This window comes from Manis javanica, chromosome 6 (assembly GCF_040802235.1).
Source record: "Manis javanica isolate MJ-LG chromosome 6, MJ_LKY, whole genome shotgun sequence".
Taxonomy (NCBI): Eukaryota; Metazoa; Chordata; class Mammalia; order Pholidota; family Manidae; genus Manis; species Manis javanica.
The window spans coordinates 96,008,458-96,029,722 of record NC_133161.1 but is presented as its reverse complement, the minus strand read 5'-3'; the positions used below and the strand labels follow the sequence as shown (position 1 = coordinate 96,029,722).

General features: G+C 42.5%; 1 protein-coding gene across 3 annotated transcripts in view; it reads left to right on the top strand.

Moving 5' to 3' along the window:
* Positions 1-312: 312 nt before the first annotated feature.
* The window catches only part of GLI3 (GLI family zinc finger 3), a 266,600-nt gene continuing 245,647 nt past the window's right edge, over positions 313-21,265 (top strand). For 2 of the 3 annotated variants that reach the window (XM_073239077.1, XM_017677942.3), the window contains exons 1-2: positions 313-791; positions 13,855-14,017. In XM_073239077.1, coding sequence (XP_073095178.1) covers positions 13,894-14,017 — 124 coding nt within the window. In that variant the 5' untranslated portion in view covers positions 313-791; positions 13,855-13,893. Of the gene's footprint in view, positions 792-13,854; positions 14,018-21,265 lie in introns of those variants that run through there. The other variant, XM_073239078.1, reaches the window with a different exon arrangement.

Here is a 21,265-nt window from a genome sequence, read left to right as displayed (position 1 = left end):
AAAGAGCGAGAAAGCAAAAGTAAGGCGAGCTGCACTCCCAAGTTTTCCCAACTTCGCCCCCTGCGGCGGCAGGCGTCCTGCTGCTCGGCGCGTCCCTCCGCGCCTGAGAGTGGCAGAGAGAAGGGACGGGGCGGGGGCGGGGGCGGGGGCAGAGCGTGCGCGGGGGAGCGGGGAGAGTCCGGCGACTTGTGCTAAAACTTGGAGGAGGAGGAGCGCGGGGAGGAGGTGGAGGAAGAGGAGGCGACGAGGGAAAGAGGGAGCGCGAGGGAGGGAAGCGAGATCCGAGGGACAACTTTTCCTCCCGGTGAGTAGCGCGCGCCGCGCGGGGTCCGGGCGGGGGGCGCCTCCAGCGCGCGCGGGCTGCCCGGCCGGGATGGGACCTTCTTCCAGAAAGTGGGTTGGACGCCAGGAGGGGACTCCGGTGGGGGCTTGCTGGTTTTCTCTTTCCCCTCCCTCCCGCGGGTGAGCCAAATCAGAACTGTCACTCAGGGCCTGTGAGTCAGAAGGGATCGGATTACACGATCCCTGAAACCGATGCCGGAGCTGCACGGGCGGGAGGGGACGGACAGGGCTGCGCCACTGGCCCCGGCGCGCTCGCACACTGGTCCTCGCGCCCCCTCGCCGCCCCGACTCGCCCTCCCCGCGCGCCCCGCGGCCGCCGGCGCCGCACCATGTCCGCGGCAGGCGCACTCCGCGCCCTTCCCGGCCGCTCGCCGTAGCCGCGTCGCCGGTCCGCGCCCGAACGCGGGTCTATGGGAAGTTCGGGGACTTGACAGCCGCCGCTGCCGCAGGTACGTCCCGCCCGAAGTTCTTTGTTTCGCCCGCCCCGCACCGGGCAGCCAGCTCCTGCGGCTGCGCCCGTGCCCCCGGGCGAGAGGGGGTCCCCAACGGGGCGACGGGAGGAGATGAAAATGGCTGTCAGGAGGCGCGCAGATTTAGAGAGCAGCCCGTGAGGCGTCGGAGCAAGTCGTTCCCTCGCTCCCTCCTCGGAGCTCCCTTTCCAAGTGTCCGCCCCTCGGCCACCCGGAGACCGACCGGAGGATTTCACATCCTGTAGGGAGACGAAGTTTGCAGCAGCGGCGGAGGCGCCCCTCGTCCCCGCTCCTCACCCAAAGGGCTTCCAGGAAGCACGTTGCACCCCAGAGCCCTGGCGCCTCCCTGGGTGCTGCGGAGTCGCCCTCGGGCTCCGTGCGCGGGGGTCCGCGCTGGGCGCCGCGCCGGGGCTGCCCCCGGCCTGCGCTGCCCTCGGAGGACTGGGGTGCGGTGGGCCCAGGCAGAGACGCGCCTCCGTGCTGTAGAGGAAAAGTGAAAGTTGTACCATCTGTATACGATTTGGGAGTCTTTTATTTCTTTCCTTTCCAGGGACAGCGCGCGCACACACAAGCACACAAAAAGGAAAGAAAGAAAGAAAACAAAACAAAAGAAATAAGAACGTTAGACGCTGCAGGGAGCGAGCGCGAGGGGTGTGGGTAACCGTGGCCCCTGCAATAAGCATTTAAGAGGCCTCATTTTCACCGAGCAGAGCCGGGTATGAATCACTCTGCAGGGGACAGTTACTTTCTTGAGTTGCAGAGGGAAAATAGGCGGGAGGAGGTGGAGAAGGAGTAAATATTTACCCCAAACTTGGAGAGCTTGTGAAGCGACTTTCAAGCAGATTGCCAGATGCCAAAGCTTTCCTGCACACCCGGCCTTTTATCCTTCCCTGAACTTTGTGGTCCTGTCCCAGATTGCACCTCCTTCAGGCGATGCCATCCCGAGACTGGCTGCACCCAGGCTTCACTTGCTGACCCGACGTAGAAGGAGGATTAAGAAGGCATCCTCCTGGCTGTTACTCCTGCCCCCAACTCCCATCTCCCTGGTGTGCAGTGCCGAATAGATTCTGGCCTTGGGTACACTGCTTGTGGACCTCTGCCAGTTTATATGTACATATATTTATGTAAAACATTTTCTCCCAGCTCTTTGCCAGCTGTTCCACATTTTCCAGCTGCCATTTCAGTTTGAAATGATGGACTGTCTGCATCTCCAAGTAAAAGAGGCCTTTAGTCAGAGGTATTGGAGGGCCGGCTGCTGTGCAAAGACATGGCAGTGCCATTCGTTGGATTAGTATTATTAGTTCTCAAAAACACATTCTGCTCTCCTTTTCCTTTCCTTCTCTTTCCCTCCAGTTAGTCTTCCCAGAGAACTTTGCTGGGAATTCACAATCAATAGGCTTTTCCCTCCAATTGTGATTTTGTACAAAATTCGGATGAGGCCATTTTTTAGATCCCTGAAATAACGCTTCTTGTGGAAATAAATTAACTTTTAAAAAGAGTTCTAGCTTGAGTGCGTCGGTCATGGCCAGTGGAGGGGGAGGTGGCGGCTCTGCCATGGCCAGATGAAATGATCTCATTTCAGTCTATGTTACACTTTTTGCATTGTTTGATGTCTTAGCTTTTTGTAGACGGAAATCTTCAGGAATTGGCCTAAAGTATTAATTTTGAGTATTTATGTAATTGCTCTGTAATTTGAATAGGTGCCTTATTGATTGATTCCTGTAATTATTTCATTTAGGTTTTAAATTAAAAATTAATAATAGTCTGACAGTTTCTTAATTACATGTGTCAAGATTATTTTGAAGGAGGAAAATGCTGGGTTTTAAAGTAATGGAACAACCTCAAAATCTCTTCATTTTTCTAAAGCAGAGTAGTTTTTCAGTTGGGGGGATATATTGAAGCAGTGGTGATTGGGTCTTAACAATGTAAGCTGTGCGAAGTATCTAAAGAATTTGTTTATGTTAGGTGTTATTGGTCGTAACAACCTGGTGCACACACACTGGCCAGTCAGACCTAAAATAAACATGAAATAACATTTAAATTAGTTATAATAGCATAATTCTAGAAAGTAGAGTTTATTTTATACTAAAAGCTATTTAATTAGACACTCCCTGCCTCAGGGGAGATCTTTTCAGGGTATATAATTCTTAAAGTCAGCCTAGGGAAGCCAGGTTTAAGATGCCTGAATGAGTCCAATGTGAGAAGAGTCTAGTGAAATTTCACACATGCAGGAGGACTTTAAAAGGCTAGTAGGTCTAACTGGGATACCTACCAATTCCCAGTATCTTTAACATGTTTGTATTCCTTGATTGAACCCTGATATAAACACAGTTTTATTGTATATCTAATTTGCAAAAGACTACAGATGAAATGAGAAAATTCAGTACTGATGAAAAATGGCTCCGTTGAGTTATTTCATTACTTATTTAATGAAAGAGTCATTAATTTATGTTTGGTGCCCAAGCTTAAAAGTTGAACTTTCCTTTGTTTCTTGGCCGGATTTCTTAATTACCTGCCATGCTCTAAGGGTTCCAGACTTCTCTGCTTAGCCGTTGAGAGGTCTTTCCTTCTGTGTAAGGTAACCTGCTTCTCTTCTCCTCTTCTCCCCTTTTTTTGTGAGGATAAGGTTTGGGAGTTGATGAAAGGAAACAATTTAATGATCATTGTTCCATGCACTCACTTATATGGAGACAGTAATGTACTAAGAAAAACCGGTCTTGAAGGAAAAGTGAATCAATGAGTCATGAAATCCTTAAGAATACCTTAGTAATGGAATGTTAATGCTTTTAGACTATAGTAGATTATCTTAAAAGTCAGACTTTTCTCCTTTATGCAATTGTTGTAAATCCCCAGCTGAAGAATTCTTTGAAGGAGGTTTTATTTTTCCTGGCATTCATATTCTATAGTGGTCTGACTTGTTTTGGAGAATTCAATAAATTTTCTGCCACTTTATATCATAAGGGGCAATTAAAATGCTGAAATGACTATAGAGGAAATGTGTGTGTGTATATTTAATTTCTTAAGCAAAAGATTCCACTCAAATAATGAGTCCAGGTTGTCTTTTCATTAAAGGCTAGTAGAAGATGCTGCCCTTCACTTAATGTTGTCATTTTTCTAGATGAAAATTGATTTGTTCTAGTTTCAAAGCAAATAAAGGGGGACAGAATAAACAATAACAGGGTAGGGCTACTGCTGCAAACTTTTCAAGTACTTTCAGTGTATTTTTCATCTTTACTTTTATGTGATGGGCCTGTGAAATAGAGCTGTAGACTGGCAAAGACTTTAAATGAAATTTCACACTTTGATGATTTTTTTTAAACTTTGATATATTGACAGCAAAAGGAGCTGCAAAGCTTTTATATAACTTGAGCAGTAACGCCAAGCAGCAGTCAAACGTCTCTATGCATTTGTGTTTAACTGCAGAAGAAAAACATGTCCATGGGCAGCAGAGGTTCTTATCAACCCCCTAATCCCAGATCCCAGCAAACCTTGAGGGCATGCCTCAGATCTTGCTGAAATCACTGTAGACTCCCACAGTTTGCAGATTAAATATGCTATGTGTTCCTGGCTCCAACAACAGTTTTATGAGCTCACTAAGCTTCCTGTTTTAAGATCTTTTTCTTAAGTTTTTAGGAGGTGCTAAAGGCAGTGCTGTCTGGAGTAAGTGGTATTTGTTAATTTAGAGACACTAGGTATTTCATTCTCTCTTTAAAAATTGCCAAAATTATTATTTTTGAATTGAAGGGCTAGTTATGTAGGGATGTGGGAGGGGAGCTGGTGTAAAGAAATTGGGATGGTAAATGTGTTGGTGAGGGCATCTGATTGCAAACTTTACATGGTATCTCAATTGTTTTAAGGCACTTACCCTTTGCCTAGCCCCTTAAAATTACACTTATTTGACTGTTACACTTCTGCGTTACTCATGACCACTTTTTGTTTTTTTTGTTTTTTTTTTAATGTGAAAGTGTTTTTTGTTCTGTATGTGCACATTTCAACCTGACAAAATATCCCAGAAAATCTATGGCTCTCTAAAGAAACTGAATGAACAAGCCATTACATAGCTAATAAGGTGGCATTGGAACATTTCAGCTCTTTCCTGAAAGGCAATATTGTGTTGAGCCTCACATCTGCATCGGTAGTATCTATAGTTGCGTCCCCGTATATGGTGCTTTTATATTTTGCAAAAGAGTCATAATTAAAAAAAATACTTACATCATCGCCCGACAACATGTCTTATAATTCCCAAGAGAACTCGAGCCAATTTTGTGCTTAAAGGTTATTCAATGAATGAAATTGTGAAAGCCCATTTGTCAAAGTACTGCATGGTTTCTGTTAGTTTTCAAGCCCCAAATTCATTGTCTGCCCTGGCCCAGCCATTAGTCATCAGTGTATTAGTGCTGCCTTCAGGCCATGCTGCCCAGCACTTCTTCACACCATTATAGCTTTGAAAGTGTACTCTGTCGACTTGTAGAATTACTGCTCTGATTTCCGCTTGGCTGGGTCTGAGGTAAGTCCCCTCCCTACCTTCTAGCTGACTGTAATCCTTGCTTTCTTTTAAAGCTCCTTTCCAGAGATTTAGGAGAAAACTTTCTTAAGGGCCCTGTTGGCATCATACTGTGGTTTTGTTCCTGTATGCCCTGTACATATAAATTGTACCTGCAGTAAACTGGATTGATTGCTGGCCTGAAACAGCTAGTGGGGCTTTTCTTGACTTTTTGGTGGGGGTGGGGGTGGGGAGGAGTATGTGTGTGTGTGTGTGTGTGTGTATGTGTATACACAGGAGTATGTTTTAAGCATAAGCATTTGATTGTATATTTAAGTAATTTTTATGTCACCGAATTAACTAAGGGGAGACAAATGTATTTTTATTTAAATCTCTGTTGGAATACCTTCAGAAGGGAGTGTGACATTTTATTTGCTAATTTTCATGTGGACATTTTTAGCTTTAGCTACTTTGACTTTTTTTTTGAAGATTGTGTGAAACACCTAACAATGTTCCAGAGTGCTTTCCATTACAAACTATTGATTTTTTACAAAAGGAAATGGAAAACTCACAATTTAGATGAAAGAGAACTCTCAGCTTGCAGTAATGGAGAGAACATTAAACCATATTATTGATTTCATTTTGTGATTTTTTAGAAAAGAATAATTCAGTATAATTCAAGAGGGTTAGTTTTCTGCATGTAGAGGAACCTCAGCCAGCAGCTTAAGAACGAAGCCTTAATGACCTCAGATGAATGGAGAACTGAATGGAGTGGCCGAAAGTGTGGACCAGGCCATGCCACTTCAGAACAACATCTGCTCTTTGAACTGTGGATGTTCAAATGAAATTCCACACCTAAGGCTTTCATTGGGAGAGCGTGGAGTTTCGTAGAAGTTGTACTGGCAGTTTTTTCATGGTTGAGGGTTGGGGTGAACACTAAGACAGCTGAAGAAGTCTATCTGTGAATGAATTTAAAAATCCTTAAATTTTGAAAAATTTGCTTTCTAAGGTGCAATTAAGATTCAAAAGGCACACATTTAAAAATCGGGAGGATAGAGCATGATGAACAGTACTTCGCACAAAAAATATGTTAAATTCCTTTGGGATGTCTGTAACTGATTTGAATACCCAGCAGGTACTAGTCTAATATTTGTGATGGCTTATAAGTAAATTACTATTCATAGAAAATGTATTCTACATAAAAAATGTACTATTCATATAAAATGTACCACCCCCTTAAGCTTGATTGCAAAGACACATATGTCTCTGGGAACCAAAAGTTATGTAAGGTCTATGAGAATAATGTTTAATTTAGGTTTTTTTTTTAATCTTCTGAAAATGTGTGAAAACTTTGATTCTTCTAAACTTCAGTGAATCGAGACAAGGGACGCATTTGATCAGTCCCTATGTTTTTGTGGTATGTGTGGGTTTAAGAGAAATACAGTTTTCATGAGCTTCTGTGATCCATAGACTGAAAACTGACTTACAGACCTTGTTTTCTGTCTGAGGATTGTTGGTCTCCAGTAAACCCAGAGCAAATGGGAGAGCCAGCTTGGTCCATGTTGTTGCTCCTTTGTTAATGGCACCTGCTACTCAAGGTGCTTCTGCAAAGTGTAACCGATGTATGTGGACTGGTGGTGGTAGCTAGTTTGCAAAACTCAGAAACAGTAGCCTTCTATTCACCTCAAATGTTTCTCATAAAGTACAACTGGCAGCAGAAAAAGTCAGAGTAGCTGATGATCTTTTAAATACACATGACAGAAAAGTTAAGACTGGCACACAAAATGTCACTTGTGATTTTAACTGTAATACCAATGATTACTTCATGTCAAGAAAGCTTTTCAGTGGTTAAAGTTAGATATATGGGCCTTCTCTTAGAAGTTTAGATGTAGTTAATATACTCAAACAAAATTCAGTTAATCCACAGCCAGGCAATTATTTCCCTTTAGAGTAATTCCACGTTGGGATGTTGATCATGAACACTGCTTATCTAAGATTAGAAGCCTCAGAAATGTAGGAAAGATAGAAAACACAAGGCAGCAGATTTGGGGAAACCTCTAAGGCTACCAAAGACCACTGATAGCAACTTGAATAGACAGTAGCTTTCTTCTTTGCAGTTAAGGCTTTAGGCTTTCCCAATTATGGGAAAAGAAAATCACATGGAAAGGTAAAATAATTGTAGATTTAAAAATACTCTAGTGAAGAATTCACGAAGATTTCATTAAGAACTTATGAAACTGAGCTGCTTTTTTTGCAGAAAAGGAAAGAAGTGCAGACAGGGAAGGGAGAGGAAGCCTTAGAAATCTTGGGGACTGCTGGTTGTGTCACAGGTTATGCGTATCTAATTGATTTTAAGTTCAGAAAGCTATTTGGAGCACAAGGAAATGTCAACCACGTTACAAACCTAGAAGAGGTTTTCAAATAATGCAAGGTTATATGAAATGCATTGAAATGTTTTAAGTTCCCTAAATCTTGCTCAGTGCAACTCAGACTTCCTCACTTCGAAAATTGATGAAAAGTTAAAATCAGCATTAGTTTGTGCTCCTTGATTTTTTTTTCTCTTCCTAAAGGATTCATTTTCATTAGAAACTGAGTTTTAATGCGATAGGAAGGTGTAACAATGTAATAGGAATTTCACCTAAACAGTTGCTCCAAGAGCAGCATTTTGCAGTAGCAGCTAATCTGCTGGTACTAAAGTGAGAGAAATATCACTCTTCAGTGATACAAGGGTGGCCCTTCAGAAATCCTTATAGTCTGGTTCCTTCTAGATTTTTAAAACATGAACACATTAGGAACATCATTCAGCTTATAAATATACAGGCAGGTGTAAGTAAATGTAATTTGTCAGGAGGAAAGCCTTATTCCACTTGGGCAATAGTTCCCTGAGCTGCACAAAATAATTTTTCACTTAAGGCCTAGTCATAGGGCTGTTAAAATGCTGCTCTGCCTCCTGGAATGCCTTCTCTCTGATTTCTCATTGGCACAAACTATTTCAACCTATCAGAAACTGATCAGATTACCATGAATCAGACTTTTAACTTAGTTGTTCTAAATCTATAAATGCATTTAGAAAAAAAGAATTGTTGCCCAATTTGAGGCAACGTAACATAAACTAACTGAATTGGGGAAATAAATTAAATAGTCTACTATTCACAAAGGGTGCATTATCGGTTTATAACTACTGTTTCATTTCACTTCAGAATAGAAAGTTCTGGTAATACTGTTCAAACACTTGAAATGTTGATTTTAGCACTAGTGCTTTCTTATAAAAATTTTAAGTGTTAAAGCCATAAAGGAATCCTTCAGGCATGTGGATCCCAGGTTTCACTGCAAAGGAAAAGGCTGATTTGTGCACATGTTCCCAGAATTGTGATTTTTCATGCTCCTTACCATATAAAGCTCATGGTTAAGGCTGAACTTTGGAACTCCACTGAGGGCCTACCTCCCTGAGAGACAATGAGATGAAGCCATTCACAACATCTGAATCTATTTAGGGTAGCTAGTGAAGAAACATTTGGGGGCCAGGTTAATGGACGGGGAGTTAGAAGTTTTGTGAGTGAAGCACACACCCACGCTTTCGCGAAGACGTCCAGTGTCCCACGTTTCGTTACAGAGAGACGCCCTGGGTGTCGCTTGCAGAGTGCCCGGAGAGTGGTCCCTCCCTGGATTCATCTGGTAAAATGGCTGTGGGAATAAGGGCAGGGCTGCTACCCACCGCTGCTGAGCCAGGCAGCTGCAGACAGTTTGCTAACGCCGGTGCATGTAGCCCGAAGAGCGAAGAGCGGGGCGCCTGGGGTGAGAAGCCAGGAGCGGCTAGGTGCCTGCCGAGGCCCTGCGGGGTTCCGGTGGTTCCTCCCGCGCCCTCCGGTTCCGCGGCCGCAGGGGATGCGGCTTTGAACGTGCCCGGGGCTCCCGGCCCCGGCCCCCGGGAGCCGAGCGCGCGCCGGCGTTAGCGCGGCTCGGGCAGGCAGGGCGCGGCTGGGACGCGGGGCGCTACAGGCTCGGGGGCCCCGGCGGGGCCCGGGACGTCCAGGCCCGACGAGGCCGGGTCGCGGGGACGCCACAAGGTGCGAAGAGGCGGGAGCCTGGGCGCCCAGCTGGATGACACGCAGGGACGCGGCTTTGCCAACACCAAACTTTCTTTTTCTTAATCAAAAAAGTTTTTCACTGTCTCTAAGTGGCGCCTTTAAAGAGTGTACCATGTGAGGCGTGAAAGTGCTGTTTCAAACGTAGCTTCCCTGGGAGAATCCTGGAGTTTGGTACTTTGGTACGTGTTGCAGTTTTTCTTTAGCTGGCTCTCAGGTGGCGGCGTGCAGGACAGCGTCACCTGGCCCGTGGCTCCAGGAAGTTTCTGTAGAAGGTGGAAGGAGGTCCAGATTTATAATTTTGAAAGAAAAGACCCACCTGCAGGTAGGTTGCTAGTAGGAAAGGGATTAGGTTTAAAGTAGAGTCTGGATTTAATTGTGCCCTGGGTTCAGGCCTCAGGGAAATTACAAAAGGTTCAGGGACAGTTGAATGAGAAAAAGCCATGCCTGCTTGCTTTCAGAGAGGAATTTTTATCCCTCTATTTACCTGTGAAACTCCAAGCGTTAGCAGTTAGCAGGCGTGCACTATCAGTTTTTCTTGGTTGCAATTTTTTTTTTTTGGACTCAAGCTGCTGGGGCTCCACCATGAGTTGCAGTTTTTGTTTTTTGTTTTCCATGAGCATTAAAAAGACAAGGGGCATGTCAGCAGATCTTGCATGCAATGTTGCAGTGGTGAAAGGATTGAAGAACAGCGTGGAGATAACTGTGAGAAAAGGACGCATGGTGGGGGAAGAGGTCTCATTTCATTCAAATCTAAAAAACCTGGGGCTGGCTTCCCCAGAGAAAACCTTTTGAAGTGAAGCAGGACTGAAAAGTTTTCCTTGATAGTTATGTTCTAAATAAATTAGACTCCATTCTTTTAAGAAATTCCAGGTTTTGAAAGTAGTCTTGGGCTCCTGCCTAGTTATGTATGTCTTAGGAGTCCATTAGGACTGGTCACTTCTGTACCTTTCTTTCAGGTACCAAGTGAGGACTGAGTTTCCAAACTCGGCTTCATACTCTATGGAAAGACTGCTGCCACAGCCAGCAGTAGATGTGCCTTATCACTGGCTCTTCATGCATAGTTTTGATGAGGTGTGAGCTCGAGAAGGTTAAAACTTTCTCCTTTCTAATGGACAGGGACAAAGTTGTGTTTTTATCAGTAAAATCGGCTGATATAATTTATAGGGATATACAGGAAGCAGATGTCTGTCTTGGCAAGTTGCCATTTTTAAAGCCCTATTCCAAGCATAAACCACACTTTTAAATAATTAGTAACTAATGAGATCCAAAAATGAGTTGTCAAAATAGAAAAAGGGGGTAGACTCTTGAGTGACCAGGGGCCTATTTTTTAAAAATCTGTTTCAAACAAGGGGGGTAGGAATTAGTATTCTCTAAAACCATTAATTAGTGCAATTTCTGTCAGTGCCTGGGGCTTTACCTCTTCTCACATGAACCTCTCTCTCTGGTGATGAGTATTTGGAAGGTTTATTGCTTTGTTAAAATGAAATCCTTTGCTTGGGGGGAAAACCAACAACTCCATAAAACCCAAGTTTGTCAAGGAACTTTGGTGACTTGTCTCGTCACTCCCATTAATTAGCTCCCTCTACTAAGGAAGAGACTTACTTCTTACCAGGGAGCCCATCTCTTCATGGTTGTGTGTTTTTTGTTTTTCCTGGTCCATTGTCTTCTATCCATGTACAGTTTTAATTTAGTAACTGCATCCAAATTTGACCAGTAAAGCTGAATGTGTGTTTTGCGTGAAAGAGTTATAGTCAATGCTATTTATCCAAAATGGTTAAGAATGGAGTGTTTTGATTCATTAAGTATTCCTGTTAGAGTTTTTAGTTTTTTATATAACTTGTAAGTTTTCAAAGAAGCACTGGTTATAAAGGGAAAGATGTGTAGCTAAACCAGGTGGAAGGAGGTCCAGATTTATAATTTTGAAAGAAAAGACCCACCTGCAGGTAGGTTGCTAGTAGGAAAGGGATTAGGTTTAAAGTAGAGTCTGGATTTAATTGTGCCCTGGGTTCAGGCCTCAGGGAAATTACAAAAGGTTCAGGGACAGTTGAATGAGAAAAAGCCATGCCTGCTTGCTTTCAGAGAGGAATTTTTATCCCTCTATTTACCTGTGATTAGGATTCAAGACACTGCAGAATCATGCTGGTTACGGGGTTATCACTGGATTTTTTACGTGCTTAGTCAACATTTTCATAGTATGAGGTGCTGGGAAGATAGTCGTGGGTCTTGTCCTCATGCAGCTTAGGGTCTGGAGGGGAAGATGGATTTTCAGCAGACTCAGGATGGAGAGTTCATCATTGTGACGGGTGCTGGGACAGGCTCCTGGGGCTTCAGTACTCCGGGTGCAGTTCATTCATTCATTCATGCAGTCAGCAAAGACTTCAATGCATTGGGTACCCAAAGGTGAACAGAAACAAGCAGAAGAGTTGTCCTCTAGCTCTAGTGAGCCACATGATCACCAGTACTGGTTAAAAAAAGGTCCGTGGGTACCACCTCCAAGATACTAGGGATTGGACCTGGAATCTGAATGTTTCATAAGCATTGTAGCAAGGATGAATCAGGTCTCTCATGTCCCACACTGAGAAAACGTGCTGTGGGTGGGGTTAAACTGTGCTCGTGCCATATTTTAAAGATGATAATTGAAATAAGTTTTGGGAGAGCATTAAAAAAATTAGAGAATGGTTCTGAGATTGTTAGAGCTGGAAAGGACTGTTGCAAATTTCTCCTTCAAGGGTTCATTAGGTGGATTTGCAAAAGAGCTTGGAAGGCCTGTGAGCCCTTGGAAATCAAATACACACTTGTGTATGTTTAAGGGTATTTGTGTGTTTAGGGGTATTTTTCTGGGAACGAATCTATAACTTCTAACATATTCTCAAAGAGCAGTGTACACCGCCTTCCCCCAAGTCTCTCTGGGTGATTCTGTCCTGTGACAGATGAGAAAACTGCTCTGGACAACTGCAGGGGGCGCCATGACAGATCACCAGGTCAGAGCCTCTGCGTTTGGGTTTGGTGGCAGCTTTGCAAAAGGAAGTCTTGCAGCCCCCTTCACTATGGTCCTTTTGTCAGGGCTCTTTGAGGGATGTTTCTGAATTTGTAGTGGATCTCACATTGATATGTAAATTTGACTTGGTGCTGCTTTTTTTCTTTTTTTCTTCTTGGAAAGCTGGTCTTAAATAACTTGTGTGTTTTACAGTGAATGACAGTGGATAATCAAGGAAAAGAAATGGCAGTTAGTGGAAGAGCTGGCACTGCAGTGCCACGCAGCCTCTGGGTGTTAAGCTTTTCTAGTTACTTAAATTTTGGATCAAGGTGAACTCCTTGTACAATAAAGAAAGAATTTGCAAGTCCGTTGCAAATCTGAGTTAAAGTGGGCTAGAAATATTTCATCTGATATTTTAACTCTTTAATTCCCTTAATCAGTGAAGCAGTTGCATATTTTACTTCACTAATTGTCCTGATGGAAAACGGTGGTGTCTGCTAAATGCAGAAAATAAGCAGATGACTTGGCTGAAGAAATGTTCACCATGAGTTGCAGTCTAGACAGCTTGAAGCAAACATGCTAGCGAGGGTGCTTTTCGTCTTTTCCTGCATTTTTTGTAGGTGTAGATCACGACTGCAAAAAAAAAGAACATGAATGAAATAGAGTGGAAATTGATGAATAATGAGTTAGGACAATTATCACATGAATGCAAGACTAACTGAACTTGCCTGTAGCGGAGTTTTAATATTTCTTAAGTGGTCCCAGTCTTTGCTCTCAGCAATCTTTTGACTTTTCCTGTGGGATGTCCAGAGTGTGTTGTCCTCTTACCTTTGTTTGTTTTAAAAATGTAACTCCAGTGAATTGAAATGTTCACATGTGTTAAGAAAGCTTAAGGAGTATGGTTCACCTGAATGAATTCCGATCAAGAGGTGTATTGCAATTCAGATATTTTAGTGAAGGAAGGAGAAATCCCTGGCGTCTTGCTCAGAATTATCCCCTCATGCAAAACTTGAGTAGAGCTTGGATTTGAAAGATTTTCAGATGCTCTTTAAAACATCTAATTAATAATTAAAACCTTCCTTTCTTTGAAAAGTTGTCATAATGCCCCTTCCTATAAAGTTGGCCGCCTGAAGAGGCATTTGTAGAAGCAGATTTACTAGAGTAACTTGACTTGGGTCTCATACTATAAACAGCTGAAAATTGAGATATTTAAGCCACTTAATAACAAATGCCCAGTAGGAATTTCACTTTGGGGAAAGTCTCAATTTATGGACATGTCCCTTGCTCTTCCATCGGCATGTGTGGAGAGTATTTGACTGGCTTGCCAATGGAACTTAGAGGCATTTTTGCAAGAAAACCTGTGGAGAAGGGTCTTGCAGATTTCAAATTTGCTAAAGGCTCTAGGCACCTCCTCAGGTGACAGATGAAGTGGGCTTTTGAGTGAGATTTTTTTCCACTCTTATTTGAAGTTGATGGCGCTGTTGTTTTATTCAGGCGTTCCTGGTAGCAGAGTTGAAGTAATGAGAAGGCAGCATGGAGGCCCAGTCCCACAGCTCCACGACTACTGAGAAGAAAAAAGTTGAGAATTCCATAGTGAAATGCTCCACTCGAACAGATGTCAGCGAGAAAGCCGTGGCCTCCAGTACCACTTCCAATGGTGAGCAGCCACAGGGATTACCGGCAGCCAAGCCTATAGCCATTTTTATGTTCCCTGCATTCCTTGTGAATTGAGCCTTTGCACCTGGAACAGTGTTCTATGAGAGGCTAATGAAAGCAAATGGGGGTGGTCAGTGGGGGATGAGGGATGGGCAGGCTGTAGTAATCTCTATTTTGGCACTGCAACTCCACATTTTCTTCCAAACTTTCTAATTTGAGATGTAAATGTGATAGGTTATTTATTGTAGGAAGTTCCTGTTTTGGCATTTTGGAAATCATCTTGATTAGTCTGGCAGGAGTTCAAAATACTTTGCATTTCACTTGGAAAGTCTACACTCATTGGAATAATTAGTTATTACTTATTACAAAAGAGCTATAAGTTGCCCTGTCAAAATTAGTGACAGATTCCCACCCCCAATTTGAAAACTCTGAGTAGTCCATGCTAAAGGATTTTAAACGCTGTTAATGGTTGAACCTCAAGGTAATATTTGTATCTGAGATGCAGGCTTTGCTGTTGCATTACAAAAATTTGATTTACTTAATTGTGTTCAGAGATAGCATAAAGCCACTGTTTCTCAGTGCTATGTTTTTAAATATTTTAAGCACAGTGTTGAGAGTCATTTCAATTCAAGCATGGAGCATTGAAAATAAATTCCAGAGTCCCCTCTGGAAAAAAACAGACTGAATAGGTTAATGGGAACCTTCACTTCCTTTCCCCGCTTTTCAACTCTTGCAGGCCATGAGCGCATTTGCTTTGTGTAGATTTCATAGTCACCTGGCCTCTGCGAATTGTTATCCACTTTTCCAAGTGCCTTTAGGAAGAATGAGCTGGCCTCTTCTCCCAGTTCCTGGACACTGCAGATCTGGGCACACTGATTTCCATGAGCCCCAAACTGTTTCCTCCCTCCTGTGGGCTTATATTTTATTTATTTCAAGAAAGGTGTACTAGGTTGATGTACAATGTTTTACATACAAGTGGAGCATCAGAATCTGCTGTGGAAGGTGATGGCAGCCCAGAACCTTAGACTTGCAGGGCAGATATCCAGCGGAAACTCTGCTCCTTGTCCTTCTGTCCTGCTGCCCAAGCTGACTCTGAGGGATCTGGCCCTTGTTCTCTGCCCATCCTCACCTGCAGAAAGTACATGGTGCTAATGTGGCCTTCTTCCCTGATGTCAAGTACAAGTTGCAGGCTTGACTGGGCGCGGGGAGGGGCTGGTGTTAAATCTGCTGGCTGATGAGTCCAGTTTTGAATTGAATCTTAGGGAGGTATATTTCTGTCTGAGTTAAAATAATGAATTTACACTACATACGTATGAAAATTTCTCCTTATTTGTGGTGTTGAAAGTCAGTACTGGATTGTGATTTAACTGAGCCAGATATTTGTTATTCTTCCAGTGTGGTTATAGAAAATATATCTTGTCCTTAAAAGAAGATCATGTGACTCTTGCTTTTTTTTTTTGAATTTGTAAAAATTAGGCAAATTATTTCAGAAATAGAACCAGTATGTGTAGTATATGTTACTTGGTAATTTTAATAGTAATTTTTTAAGGATAAGCACTTTCTGGGCATTACGTGACATGAAACACCAATGTTGTGTGTGTGTGTGAGTGTTTTGAGAACAGACAGGAATGGGTGGGTGTACTTGGTAGGTGGTGACACTGTGCTGTGTGGAGCCACTGTCCTTGCTCTGCAGTTCAGCATAGTGACAGCAGGGTCCGTCTCTTCTAATGTGGTGCTGCTTCCGCCAGTCGTACACCTGGACATGTTTCTGGTGGGGTCCTGGTGCTGCTATGTTTTCTTGAGCTGTTCTGACCATGAGTGCCCCTCATGAGTCCGTTTGAGATGACTTGGAGCAGAACTAACCTAACCAGTCCCACAGCAACTGGGAAGCCACTGGAGAGCAACAGCCAGAGAAGGAGCAGTCTTGATTGACAGAGTTAACCCTACAGTCTGAAATAATCAGAGCTGATTCCTAAACCAGACTCCCCTGGCTTCCCACGCTCATGCCTGTGCCTCTGAAGCATGCCGGCCCTCCTGAACGGGTGTAAAATCTGTCCCGTTTGAGGGCAAATGCTCATTTGGTTTGCAGGGCACATGCCCGAGTCATCACTGTCCTAGAAATCCTGCCAGCTCTGACCATATTTTTTTTTTTTGGTGTTTCTGTCTCTTCCAAGGGATTTACTACTTTTTGTTTCGGGATAACATACAGACCCAACTGCTTTGCTGGTAGATCATAGGAAAACCAACAGACAAATTGAAAGACAGGAAAAAGTAAAACAAAGGAAAAGAAACCTTTTTCTTGGTAATTGCTTCATGTAAGCAGTGCCAATAATTGTAAGATCTTTGTAACAGAGTCCTCTGGGTTTCATCTAACTAGTTCACAGCCTCTTTGCAGCCCCAGGATCCTGCTCCAGGGGGTGGACTAGCCCAGCCTCTTCTTTGTTCTGCAAACTCTTAACCTGTCTCAGGCTTCCTGCATACTCAGCAGTGGTCATGCAGCTAGTCTGGGGGCTTTAGTCTAGGTTTGGTTTGGGTTTTAGAAGTGGTAGGGTGCAGGCTCTCAAAGGCTGGCACGCTGTGTGTGTGCTGGCTGATGGCTGCCTTTGCCGTGGTCATCTGTCTCTCTGTCTGTCCTGTCTGTCTGCCTTCTGTCTTTTCTATATAGACTTATCAGAAGTGCTTGTGTATCTGCATTGAGGCTATTCACAAAAAGGGAATTAAAATCATTTGGCTCCTCTAGTAGTTGGTACTGATGGCTACTGTTTCCAGGGGTTTCTTAAGCTTTCTTTACAAAGCTCCAAAATTCAGGGATTTGTAAATAAACAATTAAAAATTAGTTTCAAGAACCAAACTGATGTAATATGTGCATTTCTTTTCCCACACACAATTTCATGATTAAAATAAAACAAACACAAAAATTTTGTTATTGGTGCTGTGTTAGGTTGACTTGATTAACTTTTCCAGCCATTATGTGCTCCAATTTGTTCCTGATCATGAGCCTTCCAGCCAAACCACTCACATTCCACTGCATGTCCTTACAGATCTGTTTTCTTAATTTTCTCAGCTGAGTATCTACTCCTAGGATAACATTCATACAGAGTTTTGTTTAAAAAACACACACATACAACCAAAATGTACAGTTCAAAACCTTTGAACAGCATTCTAAATAAGCATTTAACCTTTTTAACACTGGAATGCAAGATAGCACAAGTGAAAAACTGTGTCTAAATCTTGTATGGGAACAAAGAAAAGCCAAATTTGGTTTTTGTAACATTTTAGAATCTGAGAACCTATATCAACATATACAGCATTCTGATCCAGGAACCACTCCATGTGTGTTTCGTGTGCCATAGTTTGCTTTTCAGCTTTAGTGTTATTTATTAAACTTAAATGACAAAAGGGAAGACTTCGTTTTCCTAGTTTTTGTTAAAAGTGCAGTTGGATTTAAGTGCTCATTTTGGCATCTGACAGAGTTCACAAAAAAAGTGTGCACTCAGGTATTGGGTATCATTGTTTACTTAAAAATCTTCAAACTTGTTAATATTCTAGTTCCATAAGTAAAATGCTCTAATAATCTGTTTCTGGTATGGATTCATTGCTTTTTAAGCTACGTGTGTTTTGTAAACAGCAGATGTTTCTGAATCTATGTTGTCCGATGTTTTCAACACCCTTATTATCCTATAAATTTCTTTTATGACCTATGAGTACTAACTTTTCAATTTGAAGTGTTTTGTCTCATTTTTGGCCTATGACTTATTCTTTCAAAGTAGTAATCTGATATTTCTTATTAACCTACTACTCTGCTTTAAAAAAATAAACATATGTAGGCTGTGTTCTCGGGGATCTTTTATTGGATATGATAGTTATATGCGTACCTTAAAGTGGTAGAAAGCAGAAATTATCCTAATGGTGATGCAATATGAAATCAAAGTTGATAGATTAATAATGGAGGGGAAGTTCCCTGTTTACTTTGATTCTCTCCGAAAGAAGGGCTTGGTTCTCTTTTGCTTAAAAAAAAAATTCTTCAAGGTTTATAAGGGGAAAGCATCATGGTCCACAAATATGTAAGGGGGACTTTTTAATTTTAGTTTAACGTTTGGTTACTCCCTGACCTTGCCATTTTCTTTCAGACTTTCCAATAACACCTTTGGGTGTTAATTGTGATATCTGTCGGTCTCCTGGCTGGGAGTAAGGTGTCTTTAGTTTTTTTTGAGAGTTTGGAATTTATCAGGTTTGTTCTCCACCAGAAGCTCTTGTCTCTTTGACCTTTTTTATGGCAAGACTCTATGTACCTAATTCTGCTCAGAAATGGGTGGGCAGTTCATGCCTTATTGACAATAGGTTGTGAGTTTTAGGCTTCTTGTCCCATCAGATGTTCAACTCCTTTTTTTTCTTGGCCACATTCTGTGTCCTGGCACATCACAGAGGGCAAGGACTGTCAGGTAAAATGAATTTCAAATTATAGGATGTTGGTTAGGGACACCCACAGATTTGGGGATCTGAAAGCTTGGGGAGTCCTTGGCAGCACCAAGGACTAGCTGGTGAGTGGGGGCAAATTAACTTCTCAAAGTCTCCGTTTCCTCATCTGTTTAGCAAGATAATAATTAGACCCACTTCACAGGATACCCCCCCACCACCTGGAGGATTAAGCAATGCAATGCCTGTCCCATTCTATAAGCACAGCACAAGCTAAAAGCTTGGCGAATGTCAGCCATTGTGATTAGGACAAAGCCTGTGGATGAGTTAAATGCTACAAATCTGAAACAGAAGGGTTGTGTTTTCTTGAAAATACACATAGGTCTTGAAATTAAGGGAAAAATGTTTGGCACAAATATTTTTGAATTTGTGGGACTCTGTGTGAAAAATAGTTCAGTATATTTCGCACATCCCAAATGTGACCAAGTTTGCACATCTTGAGGAAGGAAGGATTAAAACAAAGTTTCTGTACTTTCCTTCTAATGCTTTCTTAAGTCAGAAAGAATAAAGGAGGTAATTTTGAGAAAATTAAAATTTTTTTTTTTAACCTTGAAAACTAATGTTGATTATTCGGCTTAGCATTAGAAATAGCGTGTGCATGTTCCTTCTCATGTTTCTTTTTCTGGGGTAAACTGTTTCCTTTCAGGTTACTGACACCCATTTATAGAGTGGTTTGTACTGTATTTTATGCTTTTGGGAAGAGCTTTCACGTTTTTAAACCAACAAATTAACAATGAATAATCTTGTTCTCATAAGAGCCTGTCTCTCTTCAACTCCGGACTCAGTGTCCCCGAAACCCGGGAACTTCTGTATTCTTATTTTGGCAGTGTATCGCCTTTCCTGCGGGCACCCAGGCCTGAAACCACACTGTGACCTTTGACCCCACCCTCGCTCAGGCTTCCCATGTCTTACTGGTTTCGAGGCTCTGGTAGATTTTCCTCTGCAGTTGTCCCCCCCCTGTGTCCCTTCAGGCCACCCTGCTGCATTATGCTATTTAGAACCTCACTGCCTCATGCCTAGACCATTAAAGTAACCTGTCCAATCACCCTGCCTTTGGTTTCTGCTCTTCTTGTTTATTGTACTGACTCCTGCCAAATTCATCTTTTTATGGTTTAGCTTGTGCCACACTCCTGCTCTAAAGCCTTCAGAGATTCCCAGATACTTGTAACGTTCAAAATCCTTTGTTTGATATTTAGATCTCTTCCGGAGTCTGACCCCAGTTGGATTTTCCAGTCTGATAGGCTACTACGGCCTTGTCCCTTCCATGCCCTATGTTGTAGCTAAATTTGAAGGGCTCCTGGCCTTCACTCATGTTGTTGCTCTACACCACAAGTTTTTCTAACATCAGTGCACGTGTATGTTCTCTGGTATGACTACGTTCCCAATCTCTTTCTTTCTCATGTGCCCTTTTGGGAGCTACCTAATAACACTTGACTTTTTTGGGAGGGATTTTATTTTATTGTTTCATTATTATTTTACTTACTAGACTATATTTTAAAGAAGTTTTAGGTTTACAGGAAATTTGAGCAGAAAGTTTGGAGTTCCTATACATCCTCCCTACCCAGTTTCCCCTGTTAACAATTTGCATTAGTGTGGTGATAAAGTAGTACTGATCCACTGTTATTAGCTAAGTCCATAGTTTTCATTAGGGTTCAGTTCTTGTGCTGTACATTTTCTGGGTTTTGTCAGATGTGTAGTGGCATGTAGCTAGGATCATACAGACTCATACTGAATAGTTTCACTGCACTAAAAATCCCCTGTGCTTCACTTATTCATCCCAGCCCCTTTACATTTTAGTGGAAACTTTGAGAGTAGCACCTGGTCTGTCACACTTTCCTCCCCTACCTCTTACTGTTTTGTGCCAGAAGGGCCTCAGCAGATCTGGAATAGGCCTGCACAATGCACAGGCCTGCCAGAGCTTTACTCGGCTCAGTGGGGACAGGGCTTGTGTTGATGTCAGGGTTTGAACCCTTGCTCTGCTGCTTAATTGCTGTGTGATCTTGGGCTGATTCCTTAACATCTTGGAGGCTGGCATTGTGAGTACCCAAACATGTTAGATATTATTGGTAATAGTAATAGCCTTTTCTGGATATAAGTTCATAGGATTTAATTCATTGATACATTTATTTCATCTCATTTCTTTTATGATGATACTGTATGTTTACAATCTAGGAGTGGTTAAACATTAGTTTGATTGAGAGAATTAGAGGGTATTGGTTTACTAAAAATCCTTAAGATGTAGTGGTCATCCGCACCTAGCTTCACAGGCAAACTGATGGTGGGAACTGGAATCAGGAACCGGGACCTCCAATCACAGGTTCTAAGATGGACATAAGTTTATCTAATCAAATGCTTTTATGGTCTACTTCTCATTCATACTCATTCAAATTATGAGATGAAATCAGTAACTCTGTGCTAATGGGCTTCCCTGAGGGCAAGGGTCCTTTTTCCTCTTATATAAAGCTATTGGATTTCTTCCCTAAAAGAACAATTCTTGGGTGCTCAGATAAGTCATGAATAAATATCAATTCCATCTTGCATAGTTTTCCAAACTTGGAAGTAAAAAGAAGCCACAGCGTGATGGGTTCTGTATGTGGAAAATTTCTGAGTTGTCTTGATTACTTGTGAACAACTGATGTGGGTATTTCAGATTTCCAGAAATAAACTGGTCAGAATCAGAAACAGCAACTCACGAGTGGAAGGAAGCTGAAGGCCAAAATGGTGCTGGGAGAAAAACTGTCTCCCTCTGTGGAGGTGGCCCTGTAGCCTTCCG